This window comes from Apium graveolens, chromosome 5 (genome assembly GCF_009905375.1).
Source record: "Apium graveolens cultivar Ventura chromosome 5, ASM990537v1, whole genome shotgun sequence".
NCBI lineage: Eukaryota > Viridiplantae > Streptophyta > Magnoliopsida > Apiales > Apiaceae > Apium > Apium graveolens.
This window is the reverse complement of record NC_133651.1, coordinates 297,672,586-297,687,096: the sequence shown is the minus strand read 5'-3', so window position 1 is coordinate 297,687,096 and position 14,511 is coordinate 297,672,586. Positions and strand designations below refer to the sequence as shown.

The following is a 14,511-nucleotide window of genomic DNA, read 5'->3' as shown; positions in this document are numbered from 1 at the left end:
ACACCCTGTTCCATACCATCAGTTTGAGGCTTGCCTTATGGAGCAGCAGCATCTACGAGGACAAATCCAGGAGTTACTGTATATCATGCGTACCAGAGATATCGGGAAAAGAGAGAGAGTACTTAGAGAGAGGATCTAGGTGTTTCGGAGAGCATTTGTTGTTAGGATAGCGGAAGCTACCCATGAGGATATCACCTCCTGGCTTTCTTGTGGAGTGGGCTAAGTGGGTTTTAGAGGAGCTTCAAGAGATTGGAGGTCCGGACTTGCCATGAGCTAGATGACAGAGATGCGGTGACAGTTGTTTTATGTATATTAGTGAGTAGTGTGTATCATCAAACTTTTGGCTTGTATATATAAACTAGACTTGTTGATTAGTGTGTAGGCTTGTTGTACCCTTTTGCTTTTGTTGAAGCATTATCACACTTGTACTACCAAACTTTGATATATATATATATATCAGTACCTTTCTTTTCCAGCATTGTCATTTATATTTCTGCACTTGTTTTATTCTACTTTATTTACTGCACCAGTTATAAAATCTTGTGATAACATGTACCCTATCCCCTTAACTGTTTACATTTTTTAAAGAAGCATGCAATTTACTTAGTTCAACCATTACAAATATTTTTAAAAAAAAGAGATATTTCTATTTTACAGAAACTTTTCATTAAAAGGATTTGATTTAAAGGCTAAATAAGTTGTTTGATTCTTTACAGATAATGCCTCCTAGAACCCGAATGAAGAAACCAACAACAACAACCAAGACAAAAATAAGCATAATGCTAATCCAGGTCCTATAGACCCAACTGTAGCCCAGATTTTTCAGACCTTGGCTCAAAAAATAATCAACCTGACTCAACAATAGAGGCATACCAATCCTCAGGTAACTTTTAAGACTTTTCAGGAGGTGAATCCACCGGAATTCAAAGGTTCTTTAGATCCAATTGAAGCAAGAGTGTGGTTAAAGGAGATAGAGAAGTTGTTTGCTTTGGTCAAGGTGAGAGAGGAGAAGAAAACTGAGTTAGCAAATTATTATTTGAAGAATGAAGCCACCTACTGGTGGGAAACTGTTAAGACATTGGAAGGTACGGATGTTATTGCTTAGGAAAGATTCAAGGAGTTGTTTCTAGAAAAGTATTTTCCTCAGTTTGTTCAGGATCAAATGGAATTGAAGCTTCCGGAGTTAAAATAGGGAAATATGTCAGTAGCAGATTATGAAAGTAAGTTTGAGGAATTATCCAGGTTTGTACCATCATATGTGGATACTAATATGAAGAAAGCTAAAAGATTCCAGCAAGGTCTTAAGCCATGGATCAGAGAGAAGGTAGCCATATTTGAGCTGGACACGTATGTAGGAGTTGTACAGAAGGCTATGATTGCAGAGACAGAATGTCACAGAAGGAAAAGAAGAGTAAGAAGAGAAAGTTTGAAGGAAGTGAAGGACAACCACAAGCAGGGAAGTTTCTAAGTTTTAATCAGAAGAAAGGCAAGTTTCAGCCGGGAAGGAATTTTAATTTCAGAAAGCAAAATGCGGGCGACGGAGGACAAGGCAACCGTCCAGCCATTGGGAATCAGCCAAATCAGTATAGGCTAGCTTTACCAGAATGCCAGGTATTTGGAAAGAATCATGGGGGAGTTTGTAACTAGTTAAATGTGGCTTATTATAGATGTAACCAGAAAGGGCACTATTCAAGAGAGTGCCATAATCAACCATCCAGAGAACCAGTAAACAAGGATTAGCCTACCAGGAATCAAGCGGGAAAGGCTCAAAAAATTGGGTTTACATGCTTCAAGTGTGGGAAGACAAGACACGTAGCAAGAGATTGCAAGATACCATTTTCAGTCGGTAATGTGCCGAGAATCATGGGATCTACTCCAACAGTGAATCAACCTCCCAGAGCTAGAGTTTATAACATGTCTGTGAAGGATGCTATTCAGGAGACGGATGTTGTGGTAGGTACGCTTATTGTAAATTCTTTATGTTCCAAAGTATTAGTAGATTTGAGAGTAACTCGATCATTTATTTCTCAAGATTTTGTTGATAAGTTGAATTATCCAGTTGAATTATTGAATAAAATAATAACTGTAGAATTATCAAATCAAGAGCGTGTACATGTTAACCAAGTATGTGTAGATTGTGAGATTGAGATTTCCGGTGATAAGTTTTATGCTGATTTGATACCATTTAAGTTAGGAGAATTTGACGTCATTCTAGGAATGGACTGGCTTTCTAAGCACGATGCTCAGATAGACTATCATAATAAAAAGGTAATTTTGAAGACTCCAGACGAGAAAGTGGTGATGTTTAAAGGTTAGAGGCAAGCAAAGAAGTTCTTAACGATGATTTAGCTAAGAAGTTACTGCAACAAGGATGCGAGCATTTCATTGCTTATGTAATAGACAGAAATCAGGAGCCAACAAAACTTGCAGATATTCCAGTAGTCAATGAGTTTCTAAACGTGTTTCCAGATGAATTACCAGGACTTCCTCCGGATAGAGAAATTGAGTTTGCAATCGACTTAGCACCTGGAACGGAACCAGTATTTAAGGCCCCGTACATAATGGCGCTCATTGAAATGAAGAAATTAGCAAAGCAGTTGCAAGAGTTGTTAAAAAAGGAGTGATTAGACCCAGTGTATGCCTGTGGGTTGTACCGGTGTTATTTGTTAAGAAGAAAGACGGAAGCATGAGATTATGCATCGATTATCGGGAACTTAACAAGCTTATAATTAAGAAAAATTATTCATTACCTCAAATCGACGATTTGTTTGATCAGCTAAAAGGAGCTAAGTATTTCTCTAAGATTGATCTGAGATTTGGATATCACCAATTGAAGATTAAACCTGAATATATACTGAAGACAACCTTCAAAACAAGGCACGATTATTATGAATTCTTAGTGATGTCTTTTAGAATAACAAATGCCCCAGCAGCGTTTATGGACTTGATGAACAAAATTTTCAAGGATTATTTGGACAAGTTTGTTATTGTGTTTATAGACGATATTTTGATCTACTCAAAGTCAGCGGAAGACCATGCAGAGCATTTAAGGATATCTTTGGGAATTTTGAGGAAGGAAAAGTTGTATGCTAAATTTTCAAAGTATGAGTTTTGGTTACAGGAAGTTCAGTTCTTAGGACATATAATCAGTAATCAAGGAATCAAAATGGACCCAACAAAGATTGAACCCGTTATGAATTGGGAAATACCAAAAACACCAACAGAAGTGAGAAGTTTCTTGGGATCAGCGGGATATTATTGAAGATTTGTTAAAGACTTTTTGAAGACTGAGACACCCTTGACGAAGCTTACCAGGACAAATGAGAAGTTTATATAGAACGAGAAGTGTGAAGAAAGTTTTCAAGAACTGAAGAAAAGATTAATCACGACACCTATTTTGTCACTTCTAGATGATCAAGGAAATTTTGTAATCTATAGTGATGCTTCTCATAAGGGATTAGGTTGTGTTTTGATGTAGCACGATAAGGTTATTGCATATGCGTCTAGACAACTGAAACCTCATGAGCAGAAGTATCCTACTCATGACTTAGAATTAGAAGCAATAGTATTCCCTCTAAAGATTTGGAGACACTATATGTATAGAGAAAGATGTGAGATTTATACGGAATATAAGAGCTTAAAGTACATATTCACGCAAAAGGAACTCAATATGAGACAGAGAAGATGGTTAGAGTTGATCAAGGACTATGATTGTGCGATTAACTATCACCCAGGAAAAGCAAATATAGTAGTGGGTGCATTAAGCAGAAAGGAGAGATTGAACGTGTTGACAGTACTAGAAGAGTTATACAAGGAATTTCATAAATTTGAATTGGAAATCAGAGTTTGTAAGCCCAATGAAGCAAAGATGTATAATATGACTTTTTAACTAGAGTTGTTAGAGAAGATAAAGAAGTGTCAAGAAGAAGTGATGGATCAAAATATTATTATTTAGTAGGAGAATATTTGTGCACCCAAAAGGATGATCAAGGTATTCTCAGATTTTCTTCCAGAATTTGGTTCCACCAGTAACAGAGTTGAAGAATGAAATTCTACATGAAACTCATAATTCAAAGTATTCAATTCATCCCGGGAGTACCAAGATGTACAGAGATCTAAAGGAGAATTATTGGTGGCCAGAGATGAAAAGAGAAATTGCGGAATGGGTCAGCAAATTTTATATGTGTCAGAGAGTTAAGATGGAGTACCAGAGACCAAGTGGATTATTGCAACCATTAGAGAATCCAGAATGAAAGTGGGAGTATATTGCCATGGATTTTACAGTCAGATTACCAAGGATGAAAGTGAACCACGATGCCATTTGGGTTATAGTGGACATGCTTACTAAGTCGGCTCATTTTCTGCCTATTAATGAAATATTTTCATGGGGCAAGTTGGTTCACATGTATTAGAAATAAATAGTAGTTCGTCATGGAGTCCCCATGTCTATTATATCTGATCGAGATCCATAATTCAATTCAAGATTTTGGAGAAGTTTTCGGGAATATTTAGGAACCAGACTAAATATGAGCACAACTTATCATCAGCAGACTAACAGCCAAAATGAAAGAACGATTTATACGATTGAAGACATGTTACGTGTTTGTGCTATTGATTTCAAAGGAAGTTGGGACGAGCATTTGCCCTTAGTGGAATTTGCTTACAATAACAGTTATCATGCCAGTATCGAAATGCCATCCTACGAAGCTCTTTACTGACATAAATGTCGATCACCAGTTATTATGGATAAAAACTAGATTGTATTTATTACATTAGTTATTGTTAGGGTTCGAGAGTGCAAGGCCTTTAATGGCTGCACTTGTGTTTCATAGCTTAAATCTGCCTTCACAAGATGCCTACGTATCTCTGTGAGTTTAGAGAATCAAGCCAAAAATGTAGTTCTGATTGATAGGGTAAGACCCTTTATATAGATGTTGGATGTCCTTGATTGGACTAGGATTAGGAAACTTGATGAATAAGTCTCCATTTTAGAGTAGACTTTGGAGTCCTAATAAGTAGGAAGCAGATTCCTTGTTAGTTTGGGTGCCTTGGAGGCTACTCAATGAAGAATTTTATCCTTTATGGGATATACTTAATTAGCTGTTATTTTACCCTTATTTCTTAATTACGAGATTAATAAATAATCAATATTTTGGGCCTCACTAACTGGGCTTATCTACTGGAACGTATCGGGTTTAATTAATTCAAAATTAATTATATTTCTAAGCTAATTTTAGGCACATATCATTTTCCCCGCAACTTTTAAAAAACCTAGCAAAGATTTTGCAGAATTTAAAGTTTATACCTTTTCTGGTTATCATTTTTACCGTAAAGTGTGGAGCGACCTACACATTTACAATGATTCTCCCTTTGGGATTCGTCCTTATGGGCTTCCGTAATTTTACAGGAATTTTTTGTTACCTTCTGGTATTTTTCACTATTTTTCTTAATTTTTTAGGAATATTCCGGTACTCACAGGTATTTTTTCCTCAATGTTTCAAGAATATTTTGTCAAAATTAATTTTTGAAAATTATTTTCTAATTTTCTTGAATTTTTGGGATTTTCCCCTCTATTTTCCCTATTTTTTGGGAATTTTCAGCTATTTTTCCATTTTTGGCCCATTTTCTGACTAATTAAATAATCAAAAAATGGGTCGTATGGTGCCATGCATCCAAGGCATGGGTCACCCCCGCCTAGGAGACATATTTCCAACAACGCCTAGGAATTATGTCTCGTGGGCGTTGTTGGTTCACAAGCCTTCCTTCATCCGAGGCGTGGGTCATCCCCTCCTAGGAGACATGGTTTGTACCACGCCTAGGAATTGTGTCTCCTAGACGTAGTTTGAGCCCCCCCTTTTAAGCTTTAATAGATCCTAGGCGTCGGTCACCCCCGCCTAGGAGACATGGTTTGAACCACGCCTAGGAATTGTGTCTCGTAGACGTGGTTTGACACCCCCTTTTAAGCTTCAATAGATCCTAGGCGTGGGTCACCCCCGCCTAGGAGACATGGTTTGAACCACGCCTAGAAATTATGTCTCCTAGACGTGGTTTGACCCCCCCCCCCTTTTAGGCTTCAATAGATCCTAGGCGTGGGTCACCCCCGCCTAGGAGACATGATTTGAACCACGCCTAGGAATTGTGTCCCCTAGAAGTAGTTCGAAATCCTCATTATCCTTCGTGATTTTTCACAAATTCTGGATATAATATATAAATATTTTAGGACCTTTTTTTTAGTAAGGAACACTCTGGAGTATTCTCGAATTTGGTAGTATATTCCAAATTTTGGATTTTATGGGCTTCCCTCCCTTTATGATTTGACAAGCCCAATTCCTTTTGGCCCAATAATGGTTGAGTTCCCTCATAGAGGGCTATATAAGGAGTGGAGTGTGATTTCATTTGTCATACTTTACTTCCACAAAAATTCTCTCTACATTTTCTTTCTCTCTGCAATTTTTCACCCCTTCTTTTCCACCGCAAGGCGATTTCCGGCCTCCTACTCCACCGTAGTTCTTCACTGTTTTCAGGGTTTCTTTGAAGATTTTGTTTGGATCTTCACCTCCTTCCCCATCTTCAAGGTTTTTCTAGGTTTTCAAGCATCCTTCATAAAAATTCCATGGCAGATTCCGATTCCTCCATTTCTCAGCCTCCTTAGGCCGCTCCTCGTCCTTCTAGGGCTAATCGAGGTAAATAATCCTTAGTTCATGCTTCTATTATTTCTCTTAGGGATATTTTAACATAATTTGGTGAAGCGTTTCCTAACATTCTCCATTTAAATGCATATAACTACCCTTCTAAGTATGATTCTGAAAAAGTAGGCACCGTAGCTCGTTTATTTGGCATTTCTGCTCCTTATAGGGTTGAGGCCCCAGGGCCAAAGAATAGGGCTTGTTTCCCAAAACCTGGGGCCATTTGTTTATATAAAGAAACTTTTTATGCTGGTTTTCGTCTTCCCCCACACCCTTTCATTTTTCGTGTTTTATTTGAGGCCCGTGTCTGTCCAACCCAACTTACACCTAATTCTTGGTGCTTTATTCATTATTATATGGCCCAATCCCGTAAACACGGTTTTGAGCCCACTGTTTGTGTTTTTCGCTATTTTATCAAATTTGTAAATGCTCCTAACGACCAAGGATGGGTTAAAATAGTTCATAAGTATCTTGCTTATTCTTGCTTTGTTTCTGGTACCAACCCTGACTCATATCCTACTTGGAAGGGTGAGTGGTTTTATGTATATCTGGATGCCGAGGAGGGTTGGGACCATTTTTTCAGGCCCAATTTCTCTAAAAACGTAGACGGTTCTTTAACATATTTAAAATTGGGGATAGATGAAGATGCGATAATCAAGGCCATAACAGCTGATAACTTGCACCACTGTGCCCTCATCCTTTCAGAGGGCAATTTGCAAAATTTAGCTCTAAGCAACTAGGGTCCTGAGGGTATCTCTTTACCCTTTTTAACTTTGTTATTTAGTTTCATGCATCATTATTTTCTAATATTTTTGCATTATTTGCAGCTAAGGCAACTTTGGACTCTATTTTCAAGAAAAGGGAGTCTCGCGCCTCCCGGGGCTCCGCAGTTGAAACCCACCGTGAGAAGCGGGTGAGGATCGGTGACGGCCCTTCGGTCACTGTAACAGAGAATGTTCCCACTTTTACATCCAAGAGGCATCTCAGCCTTGATAAGGACACTTCCCCTTTCACTGTGATCTGAGGCCTACAGAGGAAGGACACAGTTATGGGGAGTTTCGAAGCAGCTGCTATGTGGTCCGAGAGTGTGGTGACACCTCGTGACCTGGATGAGATCGTTGAATCATCTGAAGATCTCCAAATTGAGTGCCTTGGTTCTCAGGCAGTGGCTACAGTAAGTTTCTACTTCACTTAATCATTTTTTTACTTTTCCTTTACACATATATCTTGTTGTGCTAAAACATGTCTTTGGCAGATGAACACCTACCTTCACGATGCCCTTTATAACCTGAGGGAGGTGAGAGCCAACCTGACTATCGCTGAGAGGGATAGGGACAGGTACCTCAAGGCTTCAGAGGCCAATTTCACGAGGTCCTGAATTAGCTGATGAGAAGGAAAAAGTTCGCAGCCTAGAGTTGGATGTTCAGAGGGGGCGAGCTGAGGTGATAGTAGACTACAAGGCATTAAAGGACTTTCAAGAGGTCCTGAATGCTGAGTATGATGCTAACTTCCCTGTTACATTTGCCACTTGCTGGGAGCAGATCGTCAGAGATATTGGGAAGAAGATGCCAGAGGTGACTCTTGACGCGTACCCAGTGCCTCCTATTCTTGGTCAAGGGTCTCCTTTCGAGGACCTTCCACCTTCTCCCGTTCCTACTACTTCTGCTGAGGCCACAACTTCTCCTTCCCGGGATGTTACTCCTATAGAAGATGAGCCCGTTCTCCCTCCTCCTGCTACTACTGATGGGGGGAATGATGATGATTTATTTAAGGATTTAGACTAGTTTCCTTTTTTTATTATCCCATCGTGGCTTTCTTTGTTATTAACTTATCGTACTTTGACTTTGTTACCCTTCGGGGTTTTATTTATGTTATTTCCTTTGCTTTATATGCTTTTTGATTAATTAGAAATTTGAACCACACAGTTCTAAGAGTCATGCATTGAATAAGACTGAAAATGATCTGAACCAGACAGTTCTAAGAGTCATGCATTGAATAATGAAAATAAGACTGAAAAACTGATGGATATGACAGACTTGCAAATGTTGCTCATGGCATTCCTATTATAGAAGAATTCATGAATTTCTCTTTCTTTTGTTATTTATTACTATGTTCATCAAAGCACGAATTTTACTAAGTAAACAAAGTATTACCATAACTTGGCTTTTCAAAGTTTGAAATAATTTCAACATTAGAATATATATCCTGGTTTTTCAAAACCTTATATAAAATGGGTTCAACCTTGATAATCTCAAACTAGAATGTAAATCCTACTAATACTGAGATATAAAACACTAGGCAAACAAAGCTTCACAGTTCTTTTGAACCTTGTTACTACCTTAATAAGTACGAACTATATGTAGTAAATTTTCAGCTTTTGAGCATGCCAAGTCTGAGGTACTTCTTCTCCGTCCATGGTCTCCAATTTTTAAGATCCTCTTCCTTGAATGCTCTTAACCTTTTATGACCCTTCTCAATTTGGGACGAGCTTTCCTTTATGCCCTACTCTAGAAGCTTCCACTTTCCTTAGGACCAATTCTCCCTTCTTGAAAAATATCTCTTTCACCATCAGGTTGTAGTAAAAAGAGGTTTTTTCTGATATTCCACAATCTTTATGTGCGCTACATCTCGTACTTCATCTATTAAATCCAGGGCTAATCTTTGCCCCTCCTCATTTTCCTCAACATTGAATGCTTGGATCCTTGGGGATGAATGTGATATTTCTACTGGTACAATTGCTTCTGCTCCATATGCTAACATGAAAGGCGTTTCTCCTGTTGTAAATCTACATGTAGTTCTGTAAGCCGAAAGTATTGAAAGTATCTCATCCACCCAATTATTTATGGACTTTTTAATCCTCTTCTTAACCCATCTAGAATGATCTGATTTACAACCTCTGATTACCCATTAGCTTGAAGGTGAGAAACATAAGTGAATCTCAAGTCAATTTCGCTCTCTTCACAATACTTCCTGAACTCTTCATTATTGAATTATGTTCCGTTGTCAGTCACCAAGATTTGGGGAATCCCGTACCTGCACATAATATTCTCCTACAGGAACTGCGCGACTTGTTTAGTCATAATATTTGCCAGGGGCTTAGATTCAATCCACTTGTAAAGTAATCAATCACTACAATCAAGAACTTCCTTTGAGCAGTGACCATTGGAAATAGCCCAAGAATATCCATTCCCCACATAGAAAATGAGATTGGGAGTTTATGGAAGTGAGCATTTCGGGAGGTTGACTTACTATAGGGGCATGTTTCTGATAACGTTCACATCTCTTCACATATCCTTTGGCGTCAACCATCATTTTTGTCCAATAGAAGCCTAAGCGGGTAATTTTGTGGGCTAAGGCTCTGCCCCCAAGTGTTGGCCACATATACCCTCATGTACTTCCTCTAAAGCAAGTTAAGCCTCATCTCGCTTGAGATATATTAAATAAGGAACTATAAAAGATCTTTTATAAAGGATCCCATCAATTAGAGAGTATCTTAGAGCCCGCACAGACAACTTTCTTGCTTCCACTGCATCACTAGAAAGCCATCATGTTTGTAGATGAGCCTTAATAGGATCTATCCATGACCCTTCAAGTATTATTGGGAAAATTAACTTGACGTCTATGCTTTATGTTTTTAAAACACAAAAGTACACTCTCCCAGAGCTTTCTTCTATTTCTAATGAAGCAAATTTGGATAACGCATCGGCCTTAGCTTTTTTTCCCTTAGAATGTGATCAACATGGCATTCATCAAACTGAGACATCACGACCCTTACTAGGAGTACATACGTTTCCATGACTTCATCCCTTGCCTCAAACTCCCCCTTAACCTGGGATACCACCAGCTTTGAGTCCCCACAAACTTTCAAGTTTTTGACTCTCAACGTCCCTGTTTGGCCAAGGCCAGCTATGAGAGATTCATACTCGGCTTCATTATTGGTGGTTGGAAAATATAACTCCAGTATATTCAATCAAGAAAGCATTGGGGCTTTGCAAAACTAACCCTACTCCACTCGAGTTTGGTTTTGATGCTCCATCAAAATAGAGAACCCAGAAATCCTTGTCCTTGTTCTGTCTACCTTCATTATCTTCTTTTTCCTCTATGCCTTGAGGTCTTGTATCACACTGCCCCACGACTTCTAGGTTAGGGATGGTACATTCAACCACGAAGTCATCCAAGGCCTGGGATTCTATTTCCGTTCGTGGCATATACTTTATGTCGAATTCTCCCAGCTCAATGGCCCATCTAATCATCCTTCCACTGGTTTTAGGACTGTGGATGATGTTTCTCAGAGGCTAATTTGTCAACACTTCAATTTTATGAGCTTGGAAGTAAGGATGCAACTTCCTCGAGGCCGTCACTTAGGCTAAAGCAAACTTTTCAATAATTGAATAATTCAACTCAGCTCCGTGTAGAATCTTACTGACATAGTATATGGGTTTCTGGACTCTAAGTTCCTCCTTATCAATACAGCGCTCAATGCATTTTCTGAAACAGCTAAATATATGTACAAAGTTTTGTTCAAGTCTAGTTTGGCCACCAACGGGGCTTGGACCATGTATATCTTCAACCCTTCAAACGCTTCTTGACTTTCCTCAGTCCATAAGAAATCTTTTATTTTTTTCAACGATTTGAAGAATGGAAAGCACTTGTCTCCAGATTTGGAGATCAATTGTCCTAAGGTAGCAACCCTTCCAGTGAGCTTTTGAACATCTTTGATAGTCCGTGGAGGCGCTATATCCAAAATGGCCTTTATTTGATCAGGATTTGCCTTAATTCCCCTCTTGGAGACCATTAGTCCCAAAAACTTTCCAGATCCCACTCTAAAAGCATACTTTGCAGGATTTAACATCATTATATGGAATCTCAAGACCTCAAAGGCTTCCCTTAAATGGGCTATATGGTTAGTCTTCACAAGACTCTTGACTAACATGTCATCTACATATACCTCCATTGTTTTTCCAATTAGACCTTTAAAAATCTTGTTTACCAACCTTTGATAGGTAGCTCCTGCATTCTTGAGACCAAACGCCATAACAAGATAAAAAAATACCAAAGTCAGTGATAAATGATACCTTTGGGATGTCATCCTTAAGCATCTTGATCTGATTGTATCCACTGAATCCATCCATAAAGCTCAACATCTTGTGACCAACGGTCGCATCTATCAGTGTATCTATCCTTGGCAACGGGAAACAATCCTTTGGGCATGCATCATTTAGATCAGTGAAATCCATGCACATTCTCCATTTTCCATTAGCCTTTTTACCATTACAGGGTTTGCTAACCATTCCGGAAATTATATCTCTTCAATGAAACTATCCTCTAAGAGCTTATCTACTTCCTACTTCATTGCCTCCTGCCTCTCAAGGGCAAAACTCCTTTTCTTTTACTTCACGGTCTTTCAATTCGGATCTGTGTTCAATTTGTAAGTGATCAGTTCTGGGTCTATGCTAGGCATATCAGCTGCTGACCATGCAAATACATCACTATTTTCTTGTAAAAACCTCACCAACTTCCCATTAAGGGGCTCCTCCATTGATGCTCCAATGAAAGTCACTTTCTCAGGATCCTCGGGAGCCAAAGGGATCGGAATCATGTCTTTTGCTGGCTTCCCTCTTTTCTTGTCCTTCTCGCGAATATCCAGATCTTCAATAGGAAAAACCTTCCCCCCAACTCAATCAGCCTTAAGGGAGGCTACATAACAACTCTTTGTCATCTTTTGATCTCCTCTCTCTTCTCCAATCCCGTTTCGGGTGGGAAACTTCATCACTGAATGGTAAAAAGAGGGGACTTCATTGAAATCATGTTCCTATTCTTCCCATGATTGCATGATAAGTTGAACCAGCCTTTACCACCATAAAGTTTAACATATGTGTTGCTTGTCTTGGTTCCTGACCCATAGTCAAAGGCAACTTAATTATCCCTTCCACGGGGCACTCGACTTCAGTGAAACCATATATTGGCATATCAGTTGGGGTTAATTGAAAATCTTTATAACCCATCCTTATGAATGTATCATAGAGTAAGATGTCTACTGATGCTCCATTGTCTACAAGGACTCTTTTCACCGGAATGTTCCCTATTATGGGTGTTATGACTAGGGGATCATCATGAGGAAACTTGACCCCTTTCAAGTCAAGATCATCAAATATCATTGCTACTCCGGTCTTGTCTCTTTTCGGAGCTTCCCACACTATGTGCATGACTCCTCTGGTATAAGCTTTCCTTAAGTTCTTAGACAATCCAGCAGCAGTTGGTCCTCCAAAGATCATGTTTATTACTGGCCCTCGAGGCTGAGGTCCTCCAAAGATTGTGTTTATCACCAGCCACCGGGGTTGGGGGTTTCGCTCCTAATCATCCTGATCTTTTCTACGATCATCAAAGTTCCTTCTTCCCCCATCTCCAGTATACATGCTCAGCCTTTCTTTCCGGATAAGGAATTCAATTTCATCCTTCAGTTGTCGGTACTCATCAGTGTCATGACTAGCATCCTTGTGAAATCTACAATACTTGCTCTTATCTAGCTTAGTTGGATCATCCTTCGAGGGCTTAGGCCAACAAACATCCTTATCTCTCTCGATTTCCATTAAGATCTTACTTCTAGGAGCATTCAGTTTAGCATATTCGGTGAACTTTTGTCAAGGTCCTCCCTTCTTCGGGGTTGTATCAGCGTTTGTCTCTGTTATAGAATACTTGTCCTTGGCATTGTATTCTATATCAGTCTTTCGCTTCTTGCCACCAACGGGCTCATTATTCACCACCATCCTCTTCATACTTTCTTCCACCTTGATATACTTTCCGACCCTATCTTGGAGTTGTAACATACTTTTAGGGGGGGTGCTTTGCTAAGGACATCTTAAAGAACCCATCTCTAGTTCCCTGTTGCAGCGCTATCATAGCTACCTTGTCATCAAGATCTGGGACTTTCAAAGTTTTCTTTGTGAAACGATTCAGATAGTCTCTCAAGGATTCCTTTGCTCCTTGCACAATGCCCATGAGAGATGCTGAACCTTTCTCGTGTACATTATCACTGATAAATTGCTTAATGAAAGATTGACTTAAATCTCTGAAGGACCTAACTGAATTTAGAGGCAAATGACTGTACCATATTTGAGCCATTCCCGACAAGGTTTGAGGAAAGGCCCGACACTTAGTAGCATTGTTCACGGGCTGTAGCAATAGTGCATTAGAGAATGCCCTGACGTGATTAGCGGGATCTCCAGTACCATCATATGCTTTGATGGTGGCCATTTTAAACTTTCTTGAGATGCGGGCATTCATTATCTCTTCGTTGAATGGTGGGGTTGGATAATCAGGATCTCCTAAGGGCATAAGATCACTCGGATCAGCCCTTGGGGAAACAACCCTTCATGATATTTGACCATCCAGGTTTGTGGCGCCCCAAAATCTAGGGCCAGGGAACAAGGAGGCCACGCCATCTTGAATCCTGTATAACACTTATCTCGTACCATAATATATAAATACTCACACCTTTACGACCCCACACTTATCTACATATATACACTTACATGTTATTGTCTTGGAAACGAACCATTCATTACTAGATTATATCAATCCACGAAGTAATAGTTATTACAATCCTAAAAGTGATTAAGTCTTACCGCGGAAATAACCTTTATGTAAGGTTAGACCGTCGGACAAATATACATTTTTTGTTTATTATCTTACATAAGTCATACTTGTAAATAAGCCGAACTAAAAACAATTAGAAACCAATCCAGCTTATTCGGTCTACCTGAGGTACAACACCAAACATCCTATGGAACAGCTGGCCGTTTCCTACCCATTTCCCGACCATGAG

At 39.3% G+C, this 14,511-nt stretch overlaps 1 protein-coding gene across 1 annotated transcript; it reads right to left on the bottom strand.

The window, feature by feature from the left end:
* Positions 1-12,490: 12,490 nt before the first annotated feature.
* On the bottom strand, positions 12,491-12,961 carry LOC141661077 (uncharacterized). The gene has a single exon (XM_074468060.1). It carries the CDS (start codon positions 12,959-12,961, stop codon positions 12,491-12,493), a length of 471 nt encoding a protein of 156 aa, XP_074324161.1.
* Between the last annotated feature and the right edge of the window lie 1,550 nt (positions 12,962-14,511).

Coding starts and splice junctions, on each gene's coding strand:
- LOC141661077 (XM_074468060.1), bottom strand. CDS start 12,961: ATGATCTTTGGAGGACCAACTGCTGCTGGATTGTCTAAGAACTTAAGG.